Genomic DNA, 25108 nt, shown 5'->3' with positions numbered 1-25108 from the left:
AACTAGGTGCATGATTATACAAAGAGACCCAATTCTACCTCTTAGCCCGTCCCTTTACCCTGGTTTTGCACATTAATATGAAGGGGTAGGGGTGTCCCAATTCTCTTTAGCTTGAAGGCATAGGGCTAAGGGGAATAGCTAGATATCCTTTGAAACAGATTTTTCAGGACTACACTCAAATTCCAGAATACACCAGCCACAACATCATTATTGTGAATTTTTACCACAAACGAGCATGTGTTTTAATACACTCATAACGGCGTTCAGCTTTTACTAAATTTTGCTCTCTATAATCCATAATATAAACTCCTGTATAGCAGTCCCACAACATACTTTCACATCTGACACTCGATGATACTTGAATACTCTGTCAGTAAAGTCTAATGGCTAGGAATGAGTGTTCACATTGTCTGCTATAATGTTAATGTTGTTTTTTGTGTGTTTACATAGATAAATATAGCCACTGTGTAAATACACAGTACAGTTACGATCTTATTGCCACATTATATCGTTATGATAACATGATATCATTGCCTTCAGTGGTTTGCTGAAGATAAATACCTAAAAATAACACAACTGGAATAACTACAGCAGTCGCGATCATCGATCTCATATGAAGTAAGAGACTGCGACGACATGAAGACGTGTGCAGATGCTGTAGTGCTGTACCATTTCTTAGGGGTAATATTTTGAAGCCCTTTCCCTTCACATTCTGTTTCAAGGGCCAAGGGGAAGAGCTAGGGGTAAAAAAAAAAAAAATTGGATTAGGCCTGAGTTAAATCAACTTAAATGTGCCAAATTACAATGGATTTACTCAATTTATTTGTCATTTAACTGTAAAGCGATTATTTAGGGGAAAAAAAAGTAAACTTGTTGGCTTATAATTAAGTAAACAATGTGCGTAAAAGGACAAGATATCGTTTCAGCATCAATATCACAGTGTGATCATTCGCATTAGTCACATCGTAGGATAGGCAGTGTTGATTTTGCATTATTATTTATTATGCGCATGCGTTTTTGAGGTGTTTATGTTTTAAAAGCATTTGGGCATAAGAAATGGTTCCATTTGTAACTTTAATAGCGATTCGTTTTATTGACTTTTATTTTTAGAACTCGATTACTGCATATCTGAATACTGTTAGGCTACTAAAACGATAAAACACTGTTTATTCGAATTGCATGCTTTATTGTAGTGATCTGTGCTTGTAGATTGTTTATTAGGTTATATGCACATGCTCTCTTCTACAGAACAATCCCAAGCAATCTGGTGAAATTGTATTCATATAGCAATATATAATCGCAGAATAACAAAACATCGCAATGTTATACTTTCAGTCCTAGTGCATAATTATAAAGTTAAGTGAATGGTTTTACTGACTAAGTAGAATCAACTTGTTGATTTTTAAGGCAATGGTTTACTCACTTTTTAAAGTAAACTAAAGGCTGGTTTATACTTCTGCATCGTGTGATCGGTGTAACCATGGCGCCTGCCTTGCGTGTAGCCGTGCATTTATACTTCTGTGTGCTGTTTGTGTTGCTCTACAATAACATGTTCAAAACACTAGCTGGCAGTGAGGTCTTTATGTTTCTCTGTGCCGAACTGGTGGTGTTTTTTTCTGAACGCTACCTTAATGTACAAGTAGCTAAAACTCGCTAATTCTGAGGCAGGAACCGGCAACATTAATCATAAGGTAAACGCAAAACAAAAGTCTCCATCTAGAGCTTCTTCACCACACTTGTAAACACTCGCTCCAACGGGTTTGCGCGGCTCTCATTCCTGCCCACACTCATCATTGCTACCAAGCCGACCATCACAGAGCTTACACTATGCGTCGTTGCGGAGTCAGCCAATGCAAGGGGTATGAGACCGCACGAAGGCTACACCAGAGCATACACATGCGCTTGACACAGAAGTATAAATCAGCCTTAGCTAATGGCTTTTTACAGCTCTGTTATAATAATTGGGTTAAAAATACCCCAACATATAACCCAACTATAGGTTATTATAGCACCTTCCCAACTATGGGTTATTTTAACCCAGTGCATTGGGGTATTTAATTTAAGAGACTGTCCAGCAGCTGCAGCAGGCTTCACACTACACAATGTACATTACATTTTAACCACATCCAAACGTTTCTAGAGAGAGCTTGTGTTGGAGCTTGTTGCATTGTTGAACATGCAACAAGCTCTAACACAATAAAATATTGTGTATATATACACAATAATATATTGTACACAATAATATAATAATATATTGTGTTAGAGCTTAAGTAAACGTTTTAACTAGCCTCACACTGAATCTGTGCGCGCAGATTTCCGCAGATTTTTAGTCCATCATTAATTCTGTTTATTTACTTGAGTAAATGTGTGTAAATCTATATTTACTCAGTTTTTTAATTAATTTCAGTAATATTGAGTTTAATATTATAAACTAATATGAAAATATTCGTCTGAATTATGTACAATGAAGTTTGTACAGTAATATTTTCTGTCTTTTAGTAGAGATATTATATGAGAGACTTGCTTTGTTTATCAAATAAAGTTAATCTAATTGGATTTGCATTTTAAACATTAAATAGAAGTTAAAAATATATTATTTTTTTATTTAAACTATTAAGGTTTTAGTTATGATATTTTCAATAAACAATTTTTTTTTACCAAAATTCTCCGCAGAAATGGCAAAAACCGTTCGCAGATTCCGTCTGGCCCTAGTTATAACGCAAAAAACAACATTACACACGCATATTAATACAGCTGTTCTGTATCAGTTAAATCAGTTGTTGAAATTAAATTTTTTTTAACCCAATTGGTTGAGTTAAGTAAATAACCCAACAATGGTTAAAAATAACGCAGCAAAGCACCAAATATTTAACCCAACTAGTTGAGTTATTAATAAATAACCCAATAAAGGTTAAAAATAACGCGGCTAAGCACCAAATATTTAACCCAACTGGTTGAGTTATTAATAAATAACCCAATAAAGGTTAAAAATAACCCAACAAAGCACCAAATATGTTTAACTCAACCGTTGGGTTATATAAATAACTCAACGCTTTTTAGAGTGAGTGAAGGCATCAGGTTTACTCACTTTTCTGTTAAGTAAATCACTTTTTGCAGTGTAACTCCACACATGTACTCTTATCTGTGCTCATAATGCAGGGTATCTGCAGGGCTCTTAAAATGTCTTAAATTTCAAAAATAAAATGTTAGGCCCTAAAGTCTTAAATTCAATGAAATATTGACTTGTAGCTCATTTTAAACGGGTCTTAATTTTCCTTTATGTAATGCAACTCAATCGATCCAACACTCATCCTATCACCAACAATGCACCACAATAGATATTTTAGTAAAGCTGTATTTATAACTAATATTTAGGGCTGGGCAACAATCATTTTATTTATCTTTTTGGGAAAAAAATGTATGGATACAACTAGTGCACAGGTGTCAAACTCAGTTCCTGGAGAGCTGCAGCTCTGCACGGTTTAGTTTCAACTAGGGTTGTCACGATACTGTAATTTGGTACCAATCGATACTGATGGTTTAAAAACGTTCATTTGAGCACTGTTGAGCACGTTCTTAAACGGCGCTGATTTGCCATTGTGTTCATATACTCAACAGAAATGACTGTGATTGGCCGTAACTGTCATCAGTTCACCGAACTCACCACTGTTTACTGAGTGTAAACACAGGTACAGAGACATTGGAGCATTTCAAAGTCACGACGATCAGCTAGTTTGTCTAAGCTAACATACGAGTGATCTGCTGATGAATCAGGGGTTTAAAACACTCCAGTGTCCCTGTATCTGTGGTTACAGTAAACAGCGGTGAGCTCTGAGTTGATGACCTTCATGGCCAAACACAGTCATCTCTGATTAGCATGTGAAACAATGGCAAATCAGCACTCGATTGTTAGCGGGAAAGGGACGTTTTTAAAATTTCAGTACCGAATGTTATCGAATTCCAGTATCATGACAACCCTAGTTTCAACCCAAATTAAACACACCTGATTAAACTGAGTGCTTTTAGGCTTGTTTGATATCTACAGATAGTTGTATTGAAGCAGGGCTGGAATTAAACTCTGCAAGGCTGCAGCCCTCCAGGAATCGAGTTTGACACCCCTGTCTTAAAGGAAAAAAGCTTGTAATTTCAAACTACACCTGAATAAATCTTTATAAAACTGGTATATGACACTTCTAAGTCGATCTCTCTCTCTCTTATATGTTATAGTGCTGTATATATACCATAGTAATCTGCTAGTGTTTGCTTTGCAGCTGAGAAATGCTGGGAAATGTCAAGACCAGGGGTGTCAAACTCAATTTAAAGTTTAATTATGGTTGGAGCTAAACCGTGCAGAGCTGTGTCCCTCCAGGAACTGAGTTTGACACCTGTGAACTAGAGTCTGCTTGTTTTGACACATTATTTAAAGTATGTGGCTAAGAAATAGCTAGTTTGTTGATAGGGCAAGTACATCTTTATTTCTGCTAGGCCATTAAAAGGAAATCCTTAGCGTTTAGCGACGTAGAAGTCTGCAATTTCATTCTTCATGGTCTTAAAAAGGTCTTAAATTGAACTTGGTGCTAAAACACGTCTGTTTTTTTGTGTCTCAGGGCTTCAATTCTGGACGTGGCTACGGATTGCCTCCAGCCTCACGAAGATACAACTGGAGCTAAGCTCAGTCTGATGAGGAAAAAAATGCAACTCATTTTCTATTCCAAGCAAACATTGTCTCCTTTTTTTTTTTGGCCTGTTCATTTGTAAACTTGTTTTTTTTTCTCTCTCTCTCCTTGTTTTACCGATCAAATGTTCTTATATGTATTCACTTTTAAGAATATGCTGTAAAGCTTGTGAAATACACATGAGACAAGCCTGGTTTTGAGATGTTTTTTTATTTTGTGTGTGTGTGTGTGCGTGCATATTTTAGGTTTTCATTTGATTCTCAATTTTGATGCAGATCAGTTTATAAAACTCCTAATTCGTTACTGTGTCAGTTTGTGTAGTGTTTTAATCTTTAAATGAATATTCATAGCTTATCTCTTGGTAATTATAGATGCAGATCGACAACAATGAGAGTGTTTAAAAGAGTCTTGAATTAATTAATTGGTTAAACAATAATAGTAATAGAGTTGGCTGGCATGTGTGAATATCATGAGTAAATCTGCTCCTGTTTAAGTAGAAGCTGCAGTTTTGAGTTTGTTTATCATTTTGAAATGTGTATATATAATTTACTATTTGAATTCAATTATAATATACATGTTAGGTCAAATCTAAATGCACATTTCATTTTTTTTAATTGCTACTCGTTAAAGTTGTTGTTTTTAGGCTTTAATGCCTTTTTCTTAAGTATTTCCATGCCTTAAATTAAAATTGGATTAAGCAATGCAAAAACAACTTTAATTCCCAACACTTTCTCTCCTAGGTGGAAATTTTGTTGACTATTTTAGTTCATTTTATTATATTGTTATTAAATGTTAGTTTTAGCGCGGCAAAAAGTCGACATTTCTCAAGGTTTAAGCTTCTTCTAAAGCTTCGTTAAGACTTCTTTGTATTAATTTCATAAATTGTGAAACAAACTTTGATTTTTCTGATTAAATGCTTGATTAAAAATACCTTTCAAGAACGTTTTAAAAAATTCCGAGTCACTTATTTTTGGTTGAAACTGACGCGAAATTTTTGTTTCGCAAAAATCGGAGACGTAATAAGCTAGATGTCTTTGCTAGATTTATATTAAGCAAACAAACGTGGATATTTGAGTTGCTGAACTGATTTGTAGACCTATTTTACAATCCTAATCTCGTTATTTAAACTATTTAACAACAGCTTTTAATGCCTTAAGATCCTGGATTCGGTCTGGATTCTGATAACCAAGGCCGTAGAATCGCTCTTTTGACATTGGTGGGGACATATATGCCTAGAGGGCATGCATTGAACAGCACAGATTCTGTTTCGCCCTTTTAAAATATGAATAAAGTACTTGATGATATAAAATAAACACTTATTAAAATAACAATCACGTCCCATGCAGCAAAAGTCAGTTTACATGATATTACTGCAGTCGGGCTGTGAGAAGGTATGAATGTAGAGAATTTTAGAGAGGTGTGTGTGTGTGATGCAGTTGAACTATTTTATCTTGATGATTATTGTTTTTCATAATCATGGAGGCCAACTGAATTTTAGTCAATTGCACTCCCTTGATTAATAGTATTACGTCCATGCCAGTTCTACATCCTGTATAAATACTTTAATATATATATTTATTGCTTAGTTATTAGCAAGGGTGTAGAATTGGTATGGACTGAGGAGACGTGTCCCCACCAATATCCACCAATTACTGAATGTCCTTACCAATAATTTAATTGACATCAAATTAAAGTAATGCTCTGTACACTCTTAACACGTGCACCAAGTCAAGTTCGCTACTAGTTCATTGTAATACTATTAACCAAGGTAGTGCAATTAATTAAAATTCAGTTTCGATGTACGCCCTTTTTAGCGATTTATACCCTGATTACTACACTAAAACAAAATTATATACTCAATTACTCCTGACAGCATATGTTTTAGTTCATAATAACTTATTAAACTAACTTAATCATGTTCTAACTTAATTTCATAAGTTACGCAAGCTGTTTTAAGTCAGTTTAACATAAGTTCAATGGACTCATAAGGTTAATTTAATTCAGCCTAAACATTTAAGGCAACCAGGATTTTTTTTTACAGTGTGTAAGTACTAATAATAACTATAAACAAAGGCCTATCAATCCCCTCCATTTTAGAGACAGACCATTTAGAAACATGTGATTATTATATGAACGTAAATGTTATATCTGTCCTTCCCACTTTTAAAATGTCCGCTACGCCCCTGGCTATAAATATTACAGTATTTACACTAATTACTATCAATACTAATCTCTAATAGACCAATAATCCAGAAAATAATGAGGATAACTGCTGCGTTTGCTCCGTCACACTGTGTCGAACAAAACAGCTGGATTTTCACATTTGCAGCACTGATATTTATTCTGTCATTAAACTTACAAAAAAAAAAACTCCAGGAAAGCATTCTTTGTGCAGTGTTAGATATTTACACACAACATTTCTTCATCTACATCTTTTTTTATTATGATCATTATTATTATTATTATTTACAAAGCAACAAGAAATGATGTCGGATTAATGTCATCACACTAGACTAGTTTTCATCTCACACACACACTCACACACACTTATCCACGTGGTTTTTGGTTGGTGTGATTTCACCAAGTGTTCCTGGATTAACATATTATATTGATCCTGAAACAACAAATTCAGTCAATCAGATTAAATGGATACTTCCAGAATTTGCTGCACTCAATTATATTTAGGCTGCTTTTTCAAAATATTTACCTAAAATTACTTGAAACAAGACAATCCTTTTGTGGTGTTTGTGGGGAGAACTTAATTTTGTTCAATTCACTTACATTGGTAAACACGTTAAAAGTTAGGCCTAACTTAATCGATTTGTGTTGGGACAACATGAAGGCATTGTGCGGAAACCAGCATTTATTTACACTAATATAGACCATTTCAATGTGGTGATGTCATTGGCCCATGAACATTTCCTGCTTGTTATCAAACTATTTCATAACTGTTAAAAGGCAATTCAATCATAACTTAGTATTAAAACAGCTATCATAACATTATCAATATGTGGCTCGTTTGGATTCTCGGAAGCGATAGAAATTAAAAATGTAAAACATGACATTGGGACCATTGCTTTTGTTTACCAACCTCAACATGATCTATAGGCTTACTGTTTGGGTTATGAGCAATCATTGCCGTCCAACTACTAATCCGCTCTGATTTTAGGGAATAACTTACAGTTAGATTTACGCTCAAAATGACCTGCACTGCTTGCTTCATGAGTTGAAACAACACAAGTAATTAAACGTAATTGTTTTATGTTCAGTCCACAACGTTTTCTTAAGTTAACTTAATCGATTTGTGTTGGGACAACATGAATGAATTGTGCGGAACCCAGACTTTCTTTACACGCTAAAAATGCTGGGTTTCACACAATTACTTCATGTTGTCCCAACACAAATCGATTAAGTTAACTTAATCGTTTTTACATATTTAAGTAGATTGAACATAAAACAATAAAGTTGTCTCCAAAACACAAAAGAATTGTGTTTCAACTCATTTTAAATTAGTTTGAACAAGCAACAAATGTAATTTTATTTTCAGTGCACTAATATAGGCTCAAAGTTAGGGTTTTGAACAATCATTGTCATCCAACTACACTGAAAAAAGTGTTGCATGCAAAACTGTTGCAAACTATTTATTTGTGTTGAATTTAAACAAATTAAATTGAGCAATGTTCAACTTAATTTGTTTGTTTAAATTCAACTCAAATAAATTGTTAACAACCACTTTACGTAAAAAAAATTTTAGTAAATCCAAGTAATCATCTTTGAATAATTTTTTTCAGTGTATTAATCCGCTCGGATTTTAGGGAGTAATTTACAGTTAGATGTACACTAAAAATACTTTTACTGCTTGCTCAATCAACTTATTTAAAATGAGTTGAAACAACACAATTAAACTTAACTGTTTTATGTTCAGTCCACTATAGTTTTTTTTTAAGTTAACTTAATTGATTTGTGTTGGGACAACATAAAGGAATTGTGCGGAATCCAGACTTTCTTTACACTAATATAGGCTCACAGTTAAGGTTATGAACAGTTATTGTCATTCTGGTTTTAGGGAATAATTTAGTTAGGTTTAGAGGTACACTCAAATATGATTTTTACTGCTTGCTCAATCAACGTATATATTATATTAAAATGAGTTGAAGCAACACAATCAAATAAACTTAACTCTTTTATAATTCAATCCAATTAAATGTGTAAGTTAACAATTTATGTTGGACAACAAGGAATTGTGTGAAACCCTGCATTAAGTGTAGGAATTAGCGATTAGGCTGAAGGATGTTCCACGATCAACGTTAGATGTTAATACACGATCGAATCCTACTGGTAAAAATCACACCCACCAAGTTTTTTCAATCAGTCAATAATGATTTTAACTCACAAATCCGTATACAATTCACGTCAAAGAGGCTCCTGCACCAAAAAAACAAGTGCGTAAAATAAAAAAAACGATTCTTTAAAAAAAGGTCTTTGTGGAAATGCACATATCTCCGTCCGTTGATTAAAAATGAGGATTTTTTTTTAGTTTTTGTAGTTTGTGAAATATCACCATGTTCTGCCGTACAGCAGGTTGGAGCTCACCATGCTGCTCGTGTACTCGATGAGTGCGGCGTCAGTCTGAGAGAGGCCGCCCATCAGAGGCGGACTGGGCGACATTTCCTCCAGATCCTCTGCCGAAGCTAAAGTCTCGCTGCCTAGGACACTTTGCACCTGCTGATGGATCGGCGTCGGCGTCCCGGAGCCGTTCTGACACGGTTTACCGTCCTTAACAAGCACAGGCACGGCCACGCGCCTCGGTGACTGCTGCGCGCACATGTTCCCGCTGTCCTGCTGCTGGGACGCTTTATCCTTCGCCTGCCGCTTCATTTTGTACCTGTGGTTCTGGAACCAGATCTTGACCTGCGTCGGGGTAAGGTGGATCATGCTGGCCAAATGTTCCCTCTCCGGGGCCGACAGGTATTTCTGCTGCTTGAAGCGGCGCTCCAGCTCGTACACCTGCGCTTGGGAGAAAAGCACGCGCCGCTTCCTGCGCGGCGCCGCGTGTAGAGTCACCATTGATTTACTGGCGTCCATTCCCGGTAACGTGCCCATGTTCATGCCCGCCGAGGGACCCATAAACCTGGAGACTTTAGAGAACAAGTAAATTAATATCAGTGTTTAACAATGTTTAACTTGAACTATTACGCAGTGTTTTTGGAAGGTAATTAAAAGTAACATGTACTCAAGTTTATTAAAATAAATGTATATTCGATAACATACAAAAGGAGCTAAAGGGGTAATTCAGTTCAAGTTTATTTGTATAGCGCTTTTCACAGTAATTATTGTTTTAAAGCAGCTTTACAATCATCAGTATTACAATCAAAATCTGGAAAGTAATAATTACCATAATTTTATTAGTTACTAATAACTTTAATTAGCTAGTAACTAATAGCTTTTAACAGTTAGTTATTATATATTAATAGCTTTTAACAGTTAAAGTTATTATATATTAATAGCTTTTAACAGTTAAAGTTTTATATATAAATAGCTTTTAACAGTAGAGTTATTATATATCAAAAGCTTTTAACAGTTAGAGTTATTATATATTAATAGCTTTTAACAGTTAAAGTTATTATATATCAAAAGCTTTTAACAGTTAAAGTTATTATATATTAATAGTTTTTAACAGTTAAAGTTTTATATATAAATAGCTTTTAACATTAGAGTTATTATATATCAAAAGCTTTTAACAGTTAGAGTTATTATATATTAATAGCTTTTAACAGTTAAAGTTATTATATTTATAAACCTGCAGTTATATAGCATATAGGTGATGGATATTAATGGGTGCTCTTTGGTAAGGGATTCTTTAAGGTATGCAAACAAATAATCAGTTCAGGGCATTTGAAAAGAAATATGTGATTTTTTTTATATAACATTTATGGGTAGCCTGGATTTAATAAAATGAAAGTCGTGGACCGATTATTTGTTTTTTTAAATCATGCTCGATATTTGTTTCATTTGCACACTAAAACCCGTTGTTGTAATCCAGTCTTGGGTCAAATATGGACAAACAGAACGTCGCGTAGCCCAATGCTTGGCTTTGTCTATATGTGACACAACGATCTATTTTATAAATGCAAGTGGAAACAAAAATGAGAGAGGAATAATCTTTTTTAAAAGATATAAACGAAAATAAAATGAATCTATATTAATATCAATCTATATTTGTGAAATATTAACTAAATCAGCGTTCGGGTTTAATGAAATGTCACATTTTATGCTACTTTAATTAATTGTTTAACTCAACAGTTGGGTTTGATCATTATTTCACCCAGATCTGTGTTAAAACTCAGCTTTATTAGAGTGATCTAAATATTTATACTGATAATAATATGATAGTTACAATATTAAACTTGCTTTGAAAAAATAAATTTACGAATAATTATAAAAGAAGTACTAGTATACTTTCGATTGATGAAATCTATCTATCTAAAAAGTTGTAAATACAGCAGATAATAGTAAAAACCTCAAATGTTCTACAGGTTTCTGATGTTTGTGATCTTGTTTATGACCTTAAAAAGGTTGTACATGCGCACGTGACCGCTTGACCGTGTGTAAACAAATAACAGATGCATGTAAAGTAACAATAAACGATTGTAAATAATTATAAATAATAAACGAATGTATGAGTTAGCTATTCTAAATCTCTAAAATCATGAATACTCTCTTCTGATTCACTTGTCCGTGTGTAAACAAATAACAGATGCATGTAAAATAATAATAATAATGAACAATTGTAAATTACTAATTTATGAATGCGTAAACTAAATTAGTTACTCTAGTTAGATTTGATCTAAAGGTCCAAACTTGTGTGCGCAAAAACGAATGAGTGCATACGCTCATCTGACTCTATGTAAACAAATAACAGATGCATGTAGAATAATAATAATAATGAACAATTGTAAATTACTAATTTATGAATGCGTATACTAAATTAGTTACTCTAGTTAGATTTGATCTAAAGGTCTAAACTTGTGTGCGCAACAACGAATGAGTGCATACGCTCATCTGACTCTATGTAAACAAATAACAGATGCATGTAGAATAATATTAAGCCATTGTAACAAATATATAGGCAAATTGATGAATGTATTTGTTAACATAAGTTAAATTCTAATCTAATGCTCTAAACTTGAATGCGTAATAAGTGCATGTGCTCATCTAACTCACTTGTCCATGTGTAAACAAATAACAGATGCATGTAAAATAATAATAATATTAAACAATTGCATATAATAAATGTATAACTGACGAATGTATGTAGCATAATAATAAAAAATAAGTTAATTCCCAATCTAACGCGCTAAACTTGTGTGCGTAACCGAATGAGTGCATGCTCAGCTGACTCGTCTCTATGTAAACAAATAACAGATGCATGTAAAATATTAATAAACAATTGTAAATGATAATTTTCCTAGTCCTAGGTTGCGGGTGGAAGGGCATCCGCTGCGTAAAACATATGCCGGAATAGTTGGCGGTTCAATCCGCTGTGCCGGCCCCTGATAAATAAGGGAATAAGCTGAAGGAAACTTAATGAATGTAAATAATAAATATATAATTGACGAATGTGTGCAGTAATTGAGAAAAAAATAAGTTAAAATCTAATCTAAAGCGATCTTGTGTGCGTAATGACCGAACGAGTGCACGCGCTCATCTCACTCACTTGTCGGGTATCTCGGCTCCGGGTTCGATCCGTACCAAGCCGTGGCCGTGGCGCCGTTCCTCATGCTCTCTTGGTAGGACGGCAGGTCCCCCATTGCGCCGATAGTCCCGTTGCAGTATCCGCCCATGGCGCTGTGCGAGAACTGCGAGTGCGGCATGTGGTACGCGTTATGGCTCATACTGTGCTGCTGCAAATTAGCCTGAGACACCTGACTCTGTCGATATAGAGGAGACGCCAGGCTCGCGCTGCTCTCCATGGCTGCAAACTTCTTGAAGGTCTCCTCGATCGGGCTCAAAATATCGCTCACTGAGAAAGGCGTTGAGTGTTTGGGGCTAAAGGACATGGTTCAGCCCGCGAGCAGGTTTGCTGAAGCTGCCACAAGCCCGTGGATGTGCGCGCGCGTCCGCCGTGCGTAACCGCGTACTCTGAAGTCCGAATGTGCGCCCTTGGAGGAAGAGGCGAGTCCTGGACGCTCTTATTTCTGCCTTATTCCCGTCGGTCTGCGGGTTTACGACAAACTCGAGGGGCGGAGCATCGAGACGAACGAGCCATTGACATGCTAGTAATTGAAGAAATACTCACGGAGAGAAAGATACGCAAAGAATGCCATCAGAACGGCTCCGCTCGCAAATTTATATCATTTTGAGCTTCCAAGTGCCGTCAGCTCCTTTTTTTCTCTTCTTCTTTTTTTGCATCAATCTATCTAAGCTTTCGCATTATGATAAGTGGCGCTCACGATCTGAATTCTCCTCCAAACGTCGGAGATTTCTCTGTGTATAAACTTGAGAGCTCTGGTTGACATGTAATGGAGCAATCGGACGGTCAGGTTGTACAATTTCACTGATGATAGCATGGTTTAGGATGGTTTAGCAGGAGTATACGATGTTTATTTGGTTTGAGATTATACCAGTTCATTAGTATACCTGTCGAGCTATTAATTGTGCGCACAAATGTGAAACAGTTATGGATCAGAATCCTTTTAAAACTATTAAAACTAATCTAAAATGCAATTTAAGTGTAAATTATAAGTGCCTATTTTGTTTTAATTCGGTTTAGTTGCAAGAATTGAGCAAATGGCATTTTAGTAAAGCCTATGCAAATGCGGAACCCTTTAACCCAGAATATAAAGTCAGAGGGCATGGCCAAAAAAACACAAAAGACATTAAGTCTTCTGTTTCCCGCTCCTCATTTCGCAACGAGTAACTCCCGTTAACTGTTTAACTTCTGTTAAAAGATCGAGGGGAAAAGAAAAGTTTTTAAATTCTGAAGATTCCTATTTCCCGCGTTTTTGTGTGTGTGTGTCGGATGTAAAAGTAATCAAAGGCAGAGGAATGAACTGAAAGCTCACCAGGTAATAAACTTTTATGCATAAGTAGCCACGGCGATATAATGGGCTTTATTTAGGCGAAATCCCCAAAACAAATAGTGTTTTGCAGGATGTTTTCCTCGCAGGTCAGAAATGTTTATTCGAATTCGTTCGTGATAATTTGCATATCGAATGTTTTTGTTTATAAAGATCTTTAACATAGCTGCGTTTATTATTTAAATTAGGAAGAGGATTGTGCGCGAACTATTCAACCCCGAACATTTATTATTTTTGAAAACGAGAAGTTTAATTCCATGCAACTAGCTCTATATATTAAGCTGCATTTGCGTTAATAAATAAATTAGATTCAGAAAAGGGAATTTTTAATTGTTTCATGACGAATGAGACAAAGCATGCATCGGATTTCTTGAAAACATTCACATTTGCTTTCCAAAGAAAGTCACGAAGCATTTGGAAAGAGCGGTCGATATTCTGGAATTTAACAAACACAAATATTAATAACAACAGTTATAATTATGATCATTAAATGTTTTATTAATTCAAGCAGTCCTCGCTTTTTGTTAGTTAATTATTATTAATATTAGGCTGATGTGAGAAACCACATTTTAATTTTAGCAGATATTTTAAAACGAATTATTAGACTCTAAATAAAAAGCACGCTTATTTCAACCCAATTCTGGGTATAATGTGGACTGACTAAACTGCTGGGTTAATTTGTTTAATTAACTAGTCCATATTGTAGCAATTTTGCGTTTAAATAACCCAGAATTTCTTAGTGTAGCCTATGTAAAAACATGGTGAACATTCATTATATCAGTACTTATTAGTATTATTATATCAGTACTTATTATTATATAGGTATTATTGATGATAAGTCTGGTGAATCTAATTCGATGATGAACTCAGTCATTACAGCTCAGTTTGATTTCTAGAGCACTTCTGATCAACCACAATGGGTACCAAAGTGCTGGATATAAAAACACAAATGCAAACAGGCAAGGAGTCATAATATATAAACTCACAACACATGATTAAAAGCTGAAGAAAAATAAGTGTGATTTTCAGTGAACTCTGAAATGACTCCAAAGTAGGAGGTGTTCTTAAGGAGAAGTCTTGGAGCTGCTACTGAAAAGCTCTATCACCTCGGCATTTTCAGCTAAGAGATCTCACGGGTTGATGTTTATTAATTAGTTCAGAAACAATAAGACAACAATAAATTGTAATACAGTTATAATACTATTAAATCATAATACAGTCATTTAATATTTCTATCCGAGAAGTAATAGGCTCAAAACAACAGCATTGTCTTTGTTCAGCTCATTTATTTTCCCCTGCAAATCCTCCAGGTGTGCATGTGGCAGCGCGGCGCTCTCGAGGACGCGCATTCCAGCCTGTGATGAGGTGAAAGGTCCAACGCAAGTGACAGAGCACTTAAACAGCCTTTCTTCTGCTGTCTCCCGCAATTAATGTTATTGAAGGACTGAAATGATGCTAATAGTTAGGCAGAAAGCCTCTGGCTGCGTGGAAACACATGTATCTGGCTAGTTTGCTACTGCATTAAAACTGGAATGGCGTTTAATAAAATATCCAAGTTGAAAAGATAATCTGGAGAATTCCCTGCTGTGATTTTTAAATGAGGTAAGGTCCGAATTAATGATAATAAAAGCATTAGCCTTTGTAACTGCAATGCATATTTTTTTTGAGAGAGAGAGAGAGCGAGAGAGAGAATTTGCTTGGACTTACAAAGATTTAAACTGAGCTGTTGGCCTATATCTGTGTTTTGACACGACTTTTTATTATAGTAATAACTAAATATCTTAGTTAGAACTTAATAATTTATTTTTCTCTGAAGATATATGCTATTAATTATTTGTGTAAATATACTTGCGATTCGACAAAGGAAGGCTCGAAATTGAATGCATGCCAGCTTTCGACAAAATAAATTAAAATTGATATGGGAAATGATTTATCACAATTTTATTTTCTAAAACTTTAGGTTTAAGTATTTATTTAGGTTTAAGGTTTAAGTTGGTTTAATTTGCTTTAAGTTGCATGATATATGCATAAATATACATAAGACAAATATAGAGAACGGTAAATGTATTACTTTCCAGCTGCATTCCAGACAGGTAATTTAAAAGTGATCTTACATCGTTATCTTACCGGGATTTATTTTTTTAGTTTTCGCTTTGTCACAATAAAAGTGAATTAATCCGCCTTTATCAAAGTTAAACATTCAAGACGATTTAAAATAACTTGCAATATTGATGAAATTAAATTATAAAGCTTTTACGACCAGATAAGATGGTCATTTTGTTGAGTAGTTCTCGATTGATTGAACATTTAAGGTGTAGTACGTTTTTAGCGTTTGCATTTTATTTATTATAAAACAAATGCGAATTTATAATATATGTAGCTATCTATCAGGCTAATTAATGCCAAATGTATACAAAATGTATGTGATAAAGTGTTTAGTCAAACTATATCTTTTTTAGCTTTATCTCAAAATCGTCAATAGTATTTTATATATATTCTACAGAAAGTAAAGTTGCATTGTATCTTTAACGAAAAAGAGAAAATAGATGTTATTTATGATCAAAAGCGCATGAACAAAATGAACAATCGATTATGTTTTTAAAAATACATTTTTTATATAAGACAAATATGCGAATTTATAAAATATAGGCCTAGCCTATATCTACAGAGCTAAAAATCATTAACAGAAGTTTATTCTTCAGGCAAACAAATTTATATGCTTCAATTGATGTTCTGACTTTTAATTTCCGGACGTTTAGCCTATCACGTGAATTAGAAATAAACAGTAGCCTACGATATACTGAAACACTGAACAAAAAATTAACACATCGATGCTTTCTGAAAGAAAACTGAATTAAAACTGAAATAAAAATGGTATTGGTAAGAATGGTAACTGAACTTTAATTATATAAAATATCATAATATTGTTTTTAATATATACAACTCTATGTCCCAAAGCAGCGCTGTGTGTTCTGCACAGTATAGGCCTATCTACAAACTAAACTAAACTAAACTAAACTAAACTAAACTAAACTAAACTAAACTAAACTAAACTAAACTAAACTGCCAAAATTAATTAGGATTAAATATGGACAAATACAAAATAACCTTTTAAATTAGATGTTTTTTTCACTCGTAATCTACACTGGAAAAAATGCTGGCTTCCACACAATCCGTCACGTCGTCCCTACACAAAACATTTTAGTTAACATAATTGTTTTTACAATTTTAAGTGGACTGAACATAAAACAATTGAGTTGTTTAAATAAAATCTCAAGAATTGTGTTGTTTCAGCTCATTTTAAATAAGTCGCTTGAATATTTAGTATGTGTTTGTCTTCTAGAGTGGTGGTCATGGTATTGGCCCATGAACATTCTCTGCTTTTTATCAAACCATAACTGTGAACGAAGGCAATTCAGTCATAACTTAATGAAAAAAACAACAATCATCATAACATTATTTATCAATACGCGGCTCTATTTGGATTCTCGGAAGCTATAGAAATTAAAAATGTAAAACGGGATATACGTTGGGACCACTGTTTTTGTTTGCATCACTCAGAATGGTCTAAACCCAAATCACTAAAGCAGCCATTAATATGAATGAGAAACCTTCTAAAACATTATCCAATCACCGATCCTAAACTGATTAAACATTTGAAGGAATTCCACAAATTATCCAGCCAATAACAGCAACTGTGTTTTTTCCAATCCAAATGTATCGAAGAAAGCGCCGGGTTTTTAGGCCATGCTCTCTGCTGAATTCACATCTGACCTCTAATCTCCTCCCCCTCTTCAGCAGGCTTTCCACCGCTCTTTCTCACACACCTACCCACCTTCTCTCTCTCTCTCTCTCTCTCTCTCTCTCTCTCTCTCTCTCTCTCTCTCTCTCTCTCTCTCTCTCTCTCTCTCTCTCTCTCTTTCTTTTGTCCTTTCTTTCCCCCCTCACCTAAAGCAGCAGATCTGAGGCTCTTTCTTTCTTTCTGTCTCTGGGTTTAAATGAGGAGAGCAGCTGAGCTCCTACGGCATTTTAAGAGGTGACCCACTCGGCCCGCTTTAAAGGCCCGGTTCAGGCCACCTGGCGGCCCCGCATCACCCCATCAAACTACTCCCTCTTTCTGACGCTTTTCTGCTTTAATCTGCGGTGTTCCGTATATTATAAAAGCTGTAGATGTCCATTTAGATTTGATCAATATTTGCTGTATGTAATGAGTTGTGCGTGCGTACGTGTGTGTGTGTGTGTGTGTGTGTGTGTGTGTGTGTGCGTGTGTGTGTGTGTGTGTGTGTGTGTGTGTGTGTGAATTGAGACTAATCAAGCTATTCCATTACGCTTTATGCAATAGAGATATCTGTTTTATAGGCTATTACAATAATATACTGGGAAACATAAAGAAAAAATATAGATAGATAGATAGATAGATAGATAGATAGATAGATAGATAGATAGATAGATAGATAGATAGATAGATAGATAGATAGATAGATAGATAGATAGATAGATAGATAGATAGATAGATAGATAGATAGATAGGCCTATGAATGTATGTATGCATCCCTCTGTCCATCCATCCGTCACCCTATCTATCTATCTATCTATCTATCTATCTATCTATCTATCTATCTATCTATCTATCTATCTATCTATCTATCTATCTATCTATCTATCTATCTATCTATCTATCCATCCATCCATCCATCCATCCATCCATCCATCCATCCATCCATCCATCCATCCATCCATCCATCCATCCATCCATCCATCCATCCATCCATCCATCCATCCATCAAACAAATGCTGGGTTATTATTTTAATTCAAAGCCTACATTTTTGGGGGGTTGTTCAAATTTCACCTGGGTTGAAATAAATGGTGCGAAAACATTTTACTCAGAATTTGCTAGTACATTTACTAGTAGATTTTTTTCTCAGTCCCTTTGGTGAATTTCTCACAACACAATTTACATTTGCACAACAGTTAATGAATTTCTCAAAACTAGTCATCTGTGCACATCATAGTAGCAGTTTCTCATTCCTTCCAACAAATTGCGAATGCTTTTAGACATGTATCAATTGCTTTCACACAACTCTCTGCTGTTTTATAACATTATCATTTGCTCATGTCATGTTAGTCTGCATTAACTAAACTTAATGAATGCTGAATAGTCATCCCATGTTAAACTAATAGTGCTCATGTCACTACTGGAGTCATTACATACTAAAATGGTGAACCAATTGTCAAAATCTGTCAAGAAAATTTGATTAAAAAAATCTATTTGTTCCTGAAAACGTCTTTGACAAATTTGATGAATGATTTACAGACATGTGTATGTTGTAGGTTCAGTTCCAGTAGGTACTGCAGTATTGTTTACAGTTTTGCACAGCTCTTCCCAAAGGAAGTTTATGTTTGTTGTAAATAAGGGTGTGTGTATTCTTTTGCTTAATGCTGTGAATAAATTAGAATTGTAAAGAGCATTTGCAGTAAAAATGTTTAACATACATATTCAGTGTCTTGTACTCAGATACCTCACTTAATGCAGTGAGGTCTAACTTTACTGTAGTTTTCAAATGGCTGTGCGGATAGTATATAGTGCTGTCTTGAGCATTTTCAGGAAGGGTCACCCAAATCTGACTTTTTTGCATTGAAAAACATGTACAGAGTAAACTCTCATAATGAAAACAAGACAAAGCCATTAGACTATCTTGTTCATAAACAATGGTGTCAGGACTTTTGATCTTGATGACACTGACACTTTCATTGACATGAATACTTGCTTGTGAGGAATGAGCTCTCCATTTTGAGCAGGTGACACGCTTTTGCAGGTTATCAACCAAGTTTTGTAGTTTGTACTAATTGTTTTGAGAAACGCATAAACTGTTGTGCAAATGTAAATAGTGTTGAATGCACCAACGCCACTGAGAAAAACTGAAATAATTACAAAAAAGTGTAAAAGACTATATATTATTTACAATAATTAATCAAAACGCATTTAGATGGATGGATGGATGAATGGACAGGTATAGATAGATAGATAAATAGATAGATAGATAGATAGATAGATAGATAGATAGATAGATAGATAGATAGATAGATAGATAGATAGATAGATAGATAGATAGATAGATAGATAGATAGATAGATTTATAGATAGATAGATAGATAGATAGATAGATAGATAGATAGATAGATAGATAGATAGATAGATAGATAGATAGATAGATAGATAGATAGATAGATAGATAGATAGATAGATAGATAGAAATCATTTTACCAGTAAATTTCAGAATTCCAAAAAACAATGTAAATAATATGAATAATAACATGAATAAGTACAAAAAACAAGTACAAAGGATGAACAAAATGGTTTATGGTACAACAATCTAACTATAAAATAAATAGGCCTTTAAGTGTAGATGGATTGGAATTTAAATGAACCTTACATAGTTAGTACGTGTGTTCACACACACACGCACGCACGCACGCACGCACGCACGCACGCACGCACGCACACACAAAATGAATGAATAAATAAATAAATAAATAAATAAATAAATAAATAAATAAATAAATAAATAAACTATTTGTTTCATTGTTACGCGATTAAGTAGTTTATTAAGGATTTATTTAAGTATTTTATTAAGCATACTGACGGATGGACGGACAGATAGATAGATGGATGGATGGATGGATGGATGGATGGATGGATGGATGGATGGATGGATGGATGGATGGATGGATGGATAGATAGATAGATAGATAGATAGATAGATAGATAGATAGATAGATAGATAGATAGATAGATAGATAGATGGATATATGGATGGAATAATAGATAGATAGATAGATAGATAGATAGATAGATAGATAGATAGATAGATAGATGGATGGATGGATGGATGGATGGACGGACGGACGGACGGACGGACGGACGGACGGACGGACGGACGGACAGACAGACAGACAGACAGACAGACAGACAGACAGACAGACAGACAGACAGACAGACAGATAGATAGATAGATAGATAGATAGATAGATAGATAGATAGATTCATTAACTACAGAGTATTTGTCCTTAATTGGGTCATACTTTGATGTCAGTCTCTGCTCTAAACGCTCGTTTTTAATAATAAGACCTATTTATGCATCTCAGTCAACACTCCACTGCCATTAAGGATGTCGGGACGAAGTGACATTTGCTGCTTCTGTAATATTTGCTGAAGTAAGCATATGTTTTGTGAAGATGTTTGTCCACAGAAGAGCTCTCGAGAAAGCTCGGAGCACTCAGGTAGATCCACACACGACTAAAATGACATCTGACTTTACGTGGAGACGTTCAACTTCAGCAAACAAAACCACACAGAGAAAGAGAAGTTCTGGATCAGCAGAATTACAACATCTCTCCACCGCCGTCACTTCAAAACACACGAGTCAGCCAGACAGATCCAGACACATGTTTTGGGTTGACTTTTACAGTTTTATATAAAGAAAATTGTTCTTATTTCCAAACTTTTGTGTGTCTCCAAAAATTGTATTCTTCAGTTACTCTCCCTGTAAATGTACTATTATATATTTGGTTTTTCTTGCAGAATTTTACACCCATAAATGTACATTACTTTTTTATTTTATGAAAATATTTTGATGTATATGTAAATATTGTGGTATACAGTGCATCCAGAAAGTATGCATAGCGCTTCACTTTTTCCACATATTTTTATGTTACAGCCTCATTCCAAAATGGATTAAATTCATTTATTTCCTCAGAATTCCACACACAATCCCCCATAATGACAATGTGAAAAAAGATGTTTTGAATTTGTTGCAAATTTATTAAAAATAAAAAACCTGAAAAATCACATGTACATCAGTATTCTCAGCCTTTGCTCAATACTTTGTTGATGCACCTTTGGCAGCAATTACAGCCTCAAGTCTTTTTGAATATGATGCCACAAACTTGGCACACCTGTCTTTGGAAAATGTTGCCCATTCCTCTTTGCAGTACCTCTCAAGCTCTATCAGGTTGCGACAGTGTACAGTCATTTTCAGATCTCTCCAGAGATGTTTAATAGGATTTAGGTCTGGGCTCTGGCTGGGCCATTCACAGACATACACTGAGTTGTTGTGAAGCCACTTCATTGATATTTTGGCAGTGTGCTTTGGGTCATTGTCCTGCTGGAAGATGAACCGTTGCCCCAGTCTGAGGTCAAGAGCACTCTGAAGCAGGTTTTCATTCAGGATGTCTCTGTACATTGCTGCATTCATCTTTCCCTCTATCCTGACTAGTCTTCCAGTTCCTACTGCTGAAAAACATCCCCACAGCACGATGCTGCCACCACCATGCTTCACTGTAGGGATGGCATTAGCCTGGTGATGAGCGGTGCCTGACATTCACTCCTTAGAGTTCAATTTTAGTCTCATCAGACCAGAGATTTTTGTTTCTTATGGTCTGAGAGTCCTTCAGATGCCTTTTGGAAAATTCCAGGCGGGGAGTGGTGTCCGTCTGACCACTCTACCATACAGGCCTGATTGGTGGATTGCTGCACAGATGGTTGTCCTTCTGTGAGGTTCTCCTCTCTCCACAGAAGAATGCTGGAGCTCAGAGAGAGTGACCATCGGGTTATTGATCACCTCCCTGACTAAGGCCCTTCTTCCCCGATCACTCAGCTTAGATGGCCGTCCAGCTCTAGGAAAAGTCCTGGTGGTTCCAAACATCTTCCACTTATGGATGGTGGAGGCCGCTGTGTTCATTGGAACTTTCAGAGCAGCAGAAATTATTCTGCAACCTTCCCCAGGCTTGTGCCTTGAGACAATCCTGTCTCGCAGGTCTACAGACAATTCCTTTGTCTTCATGCTTGGGTTGTGCTTTGACATGCACTGTCAACCCTGGGACCTTATATAGACAGGTGTATGCCTTCTCAAATCATGTCCAATCAACTGAATTGACCACAGGTGAACTCCAATTAAGCTGCTGAAACATCTCAAAAATGATCAGAGGAAACAGAATGTACCTGAGCTCAATTTAAAGCTTCATGGCAAAGGTTGTGAATACTGATGTACAGGTGATTTTTCAGGTTTTTATTTTTAATAAATTTGCAACGATTTCAAAAACTCTTTTTTCACATCATCATTATGAGGTATTGTGTGTAGAATTTTGAGGAAATAAATGAATTTAATCAATTTTAGAATAAGGCTGTAACATGTGGAAAAAGTGAAGCGATATGAATACTTTCCGGATGCACTGTATATCTCCTTAATAGACTATATAAATAAAATAATTATATTGCATGCGGAACTGTTGGTGTAAATCTTTTAAACGTGTATAATTTGCTATATAATTTATTTATAACCCTTTTGTCTCTCTGTTCCTATTATGTCTTTGTAAATATTATTTCTTGCATGATAAATAATAAATTAAAAAACAGAACAATTTTATGCTGCTTGTTCAAACTACTTATTTAAAACGAGCTGAATCAATACAATTCTTGGGTATTTTGGGGACAACTTAATTTTTTTATGATCAATTCACCTAAATATGTAAAAACAATTAAGTTAACCTAATCACTTTGTGTTGGGACAACAGTATGGCATTTAGTAAATTTTGTATATGGGCGGGTGACACGGTGGCTCAATGGTTAGCACATTTGCCTCACAGCAAGAAGGTCGCTGGTTAGAGTCCCGGCTGGGCATTTCTGTGTGGAGTTTGCATGTTCTGCCCGTGTTCGTGTGGGTTTCCTCCGGGTGCTCCGGTTTCCAAACACATACGCTATAGGTGAATTGAATAAACTAAATTGTCCGTAGTGTATGGGAATGTGTGTATGGGTGTTTCCCAGTGCTGGGTTTCAGCTGGAAGGGCATCCGCTGCGTAAAACAGATGCTGGATAAGTTGGCGGTTCATTCCGCTGTGGCGACCCCTGATGAATAAAGGGACTAAGCCGAAGGAAAATGAATGAATATTCAATTTGTTTTTGGACAAAATGGAGGAATTGTGTGGAACCCAGCATTTTTTACAGTGTAAATCAAAGTGTTTTTGAATCATTTTATTGTATAGTGAGTTTATATTACAGTGTTTACAACTTTTTGGTAATCAATGTTATAACATTATCAAATATCATTAACGGACAGACTTAATACTGTAGCATACACTAAAAATATACACTGAAAAAAATTATTCAAAGAGGAGTCCTTGGATTTACTCAATTTTTTTACGTTAAGTGGTTGTAAACAATTTATTTGGGCTGAATTTAAACAAACAAATTAAGTTGAAAATTGTTAAATTTAATTTGTTTGTTTAAATTCAACACAAATAAATAGTTTGTAACACTTTTTTCAGTGTATGATTAATTGGATTTAAATTTTTTTGCTAAGTGCTTGCAAACAATTTTTAAAGGCTGAATTTAAACACACAAAATGAGTTGAACATTACTAAATTTAACCACTTACCTTAAAGAATTAAATCTAATGCATATATTTTTCATTGTATTTCAGTTTTTACTAGAGTAAGCTGTGGCGTATTGTAGTACAAATGCTATCCTTTAGTTGTAGAAAGCTTTTTTTTTGTAAAGCTAATTTGTTTATATTACTATAGTTGTTGTGTTACTGTAGAAAAACAGATTATTTACTATATTTACTATATCGTTTAAAAACACTATAGTATTTACTATAATTACTACAGTATTTTTTATTAATGAAATGTTGAGAAGAAAATGTCAAATCTATAGATTGTAGTCACATATGATTACTATGTTTACAATTTATTTATTCTTCAATTCATTCATTTTCCTTTGGCTGAGACCCTTATTTATCAGCGGTCGCCACAGCTGAATGAACCGCCAATATGTAAAATCTATATAGTCATATATGAAGTATATTATTGCACATGACGTAACAACACAACTTAACAGAATCGTTTCTAAGATGAAAGAGAGTCTTCTTTACACCTGAACTCTTGAAATCCTACATTTTTTTTTGCAGCTTTCTCATTTTGAATCAATTTGAACACAAAACTGATAATTGACTTCTGAAATGTCGCCACCTCCAGGCCAAAGACAGAATAATGTTTAAAGGGATTTAAACAGCCCTTGACCTCCAACAGATTTATTTATGTTCTTACTAGATGTCAGAGGCTGTTTTCCCCCTGATGAAATCTTGAGTGTGAGTAAATGGTGAGGACATATACATTTTTTTGGGGTGAACTTTCTCATTCGGCTCAGTTTTGATGATTTCTGTTCAACTGAAACACATCTAAATATTGAAACGATGAATCAGTAAACAAAATACTGAAAAAATACTTTAGTAGCTAATAAATACTAGTAAAACCTGTGTTGTGTTGGCGCCAATAGCCTAGTGGTTAGTGCATCG

The 25108-nt window shown here is 34.9% G+C and overlaps 2 protein-coding genes across 3 annotated transcripts in view; one reads left to right on the top strand and one right to left on the bottom strand.

Moving 5' to 3' along the window:
- The window catches only part of xrn2 (5'-3' exoribonuclease 2), an 80735-nt gene extending 75865 nt beyond the window's left edge, over window positions 1–4870 (top strand). For both annotated transcript variants that reach the window (XM_056481433.1, XM_056481432.1), the window contains one exon: window positions 4608–4870. In XM_056481433.1, the coding sequence (XP_056337408.1) occupies window positions 4608–4670 (63 nt within the window). In that variant the 3' untranslated portion in view covers window positions 4671–4870. The remainder of the gene's footprint in view (window positions 1–4607) is intronic.
- Window positions 4871–9233: 4363 nt separating this feature from the next.
- nkx2.4b (NK2 homeobox 4b) lies at window positions 9234–12800 on the bottom strand. Its single transcript, XM_056445268.1, has 2 exons — window positions 12394–12800; window positions 9234–9814 (listed from the first exon to the last, which is right to left on the bottom strand). The coding sequence occupies exons 1-2, from the start codon at window positions 12734–12736 to the stop codon at window positions 9234–9236; spliced, it is 924 nt and encodes a 307-aa protein (XP_056301243.1). The 5' UTR covers window positions 12737–12800.
- Between the last annotated feature and the right edge of the window lie 12308 nt (window positions 12801–25108).

The sequence above is a fragment of the Danio aesculapii genome, chromosome 20 (genome assembly GCF_903798145.1).
Source record: "Danio aesculapii chromosome 20, fDanAes4.1, whole genome shotgun sequence".
NCBI classification, from domain to species: Eukaryota; Metazoa; Chordata; class Actinopteri; order Cypriniformes; family Danionidae; genus Danio; species Danio aesculapii.
The sequence above is the reverse complement of the archived record's forward strand: the minus strand, read 5'-3'. Positions and strand labels throughout refer to the sequence as shown.

What these genes read in the sequence shown, in the direction of transcription:
- nkx2.4b (XM_056445268.1), bottom strand. Translation starts at nt 12,736, where the DNA reads ATGTCCTTTAGCCCCAAACACTCAACGCCTTTCTCAGTGAGCGATATT. An exon ending in GGAGCCGAGATACCCGACAA is followed by an intron (nt 9,815 to 12,393) that starts GTGAGTGAGATG and finishes TGTTCTCTAAAG; the next exon opens with TCTCCAGGTTTATGGGTCCC.